This window comes from Salvelinus sp. IW2-2015, unplaced genomic scaffold (genome assembly GCF_002910315.2).
Source record: "Salvelinus sp. IW2-2015 unplaced genomic scaffold, ASM291031v2 Un_scaffold2752, whole genome shotgun sequence".
Classification (NCBI taxonomy): domain Eukaryota; kingdom Metazoa; phylum Chordata; class Actinopteri; order Salmoniformes; family Salmonidae; genus Salvelinus; species Salvelinus sp. IW2-2015.
Genome location: NW_019944055.1, coordinates 7,935 through 9,585, shown reverse-complemented (window position 1 = coordinate 9,585; position 1,651 = coordinate 7,935). Strand labels below are relative to the sequence as shown.

General features: G+C 48.8%; 1 protein-coding gene across 1 annotated transcript in view; it reads left to right on the top strand.

Annotated features, from left to right (window-relative positions):
* Nucleotides 1–551: 551 nt before the first annotated feature.
* Nucleotides 552–1,651, top strand: part of LOC112074670 (leucine-rich repeat and fibronectin type-III domain-containing protein 2-like) — a gene marked incomplete at its 3' end in the record, with an annotated part of 9,030 nt that continues 7,930 nt past the window's right edge. Inside the window, exons 1-2 of the mRNA XM_024141793.2 lie at nucleotides 552–727; nucleotides 1,277–1,438. Coding sequence (XP_023997561.1) covers nucleotides 582–727; nucleotides 1,277–1,438 — 308 coding nt within the window. The remainder of the gene's footprint in view (nucleotides 728–1,276; nucleotides 1,439–1,651) is intronic.

The window sequence follows — 1,651 nt, the reverse complement described above, 5'->3', positions numbered from 1 at the left end:
GGATAAAACAGGAAGAGAAGCTGAGGACTATCCCCAGAGAGAGAGATATCCCGGCGTCATGTTCCCGGCGTCATGTTCCCGGCGTCATGTTCCCGGCGTCATGTTCCCGGCCTTATGTTCCCGGCGTCATGTTCCCGACACCACTCGGGTCCAAGGTTGGATCTCTGAATTTCCGGGTCTCTTGCCCCCGTGAAGACCTCTAGCACAAATGCGCCGGCGTCACGTTGGTAATGTAGGAGTGAAACCGCCACCATGACCTGGTGACTCTACCTAGCCTTTATGTAGTGATATGTAGTGCTTATGAACACCATACGAATGGTAATAAGGCTTTTATAGACCATTCCAGGTTTCATGAGAGTCTATCCAGAACACGGCCAGTCTCCACACCCTGAATATGTATGTAGTGCTTATGAACAACGTATGAATGTTAATAACCTCTCCCTCTGCTATGGTAGGGTCCCATGGGAGTCGATCCAGAACATGGCCAGTCTCCACACCCAGACCACATCACTATGTAGTGCTTATGATGTGTTATAACCCCACATGTCCTCCTCAGGGTCCCATGGGAGTCGATCCAGAACATGGCCAGTCTCCACACCCTGAACCTGGATCATAACCTGATAGACCACATCGCAGAGGGATCCTTTGGAGAACTGTACAAGCTGGCTCGCCTGGATATGACCTCCAACAGGCTGAGGACCCTGCCACCTGATCCCCTGTTTGCAAGGTAAGATACAACTATTATAATGTATACCGTAAACACCCAGCTAGCCTGTCCTACAAGTTAGAGAGGTGGGTCTGTAATTAGAGAGCTGTTCAAGCTGGCTCGCCTGGATGTGAGGCTCGGCACCCTATGTTAGCTAGGTAGATACCGTAGCTCTAAGATGGAGGTCAGAGGTCAGAGGTCAGAGAGCTGTTCAAGCTGGCTCGCCCAGACATGACCTCCAACAGTCTGAGGACCCTACCGCCTGACCCCCTGTTTGCCAGGTAGGTAACAGGAAGTTTGCTGTTTCAAGTCCCGTGCCAGGTGGTTGAAAAACTGGCTATTGGGGCAAAATATAAACTACTGTTCTAACCAAATTCATTATTAATAAAGTATAATTTTCATACATGCCATTAAGCAGACGCTTTTATGCAAATCTCTTTCATCCAAAGTGACTTACAGTAGTARGTAAGTGCGTTCGTTCTTGCATCGGTGGCTCCAACGGGAATCAACACTCCACCAATGGAGCCTCACAGAATATCTATTCATTGTGTTCTCTCTCTCCTCTCCCAGGTCTCAGACGGGAGCCATCAGTCCCACTCCCTACAACAGCGTCATCAGTCTGAACTTCGGAGGGAACCCGCTACACTGTAACTGTGAGTTGCTATGGTTACGGCGGCTGGTCCGAGAGGACGATATGGAGACATGCGCCACGCCCCCTCAGCTGGCCGGCAGGTAACCACGACAATAATTATATGAATGATCGCTTTACTCTTATACCGCGACATTGTTGAATAATAATAAAAGCATACTTGGATACAACGGTGGTAGTTAGGATACTCTGATTCAACAGTGGTAGGTAGGATACTCTGATTCAACAGTGGTAGGTAGGATACTCTGATTCAACAGTGGTAGGTAGGATACTCTGATTCAACGGCGATAGGTAGT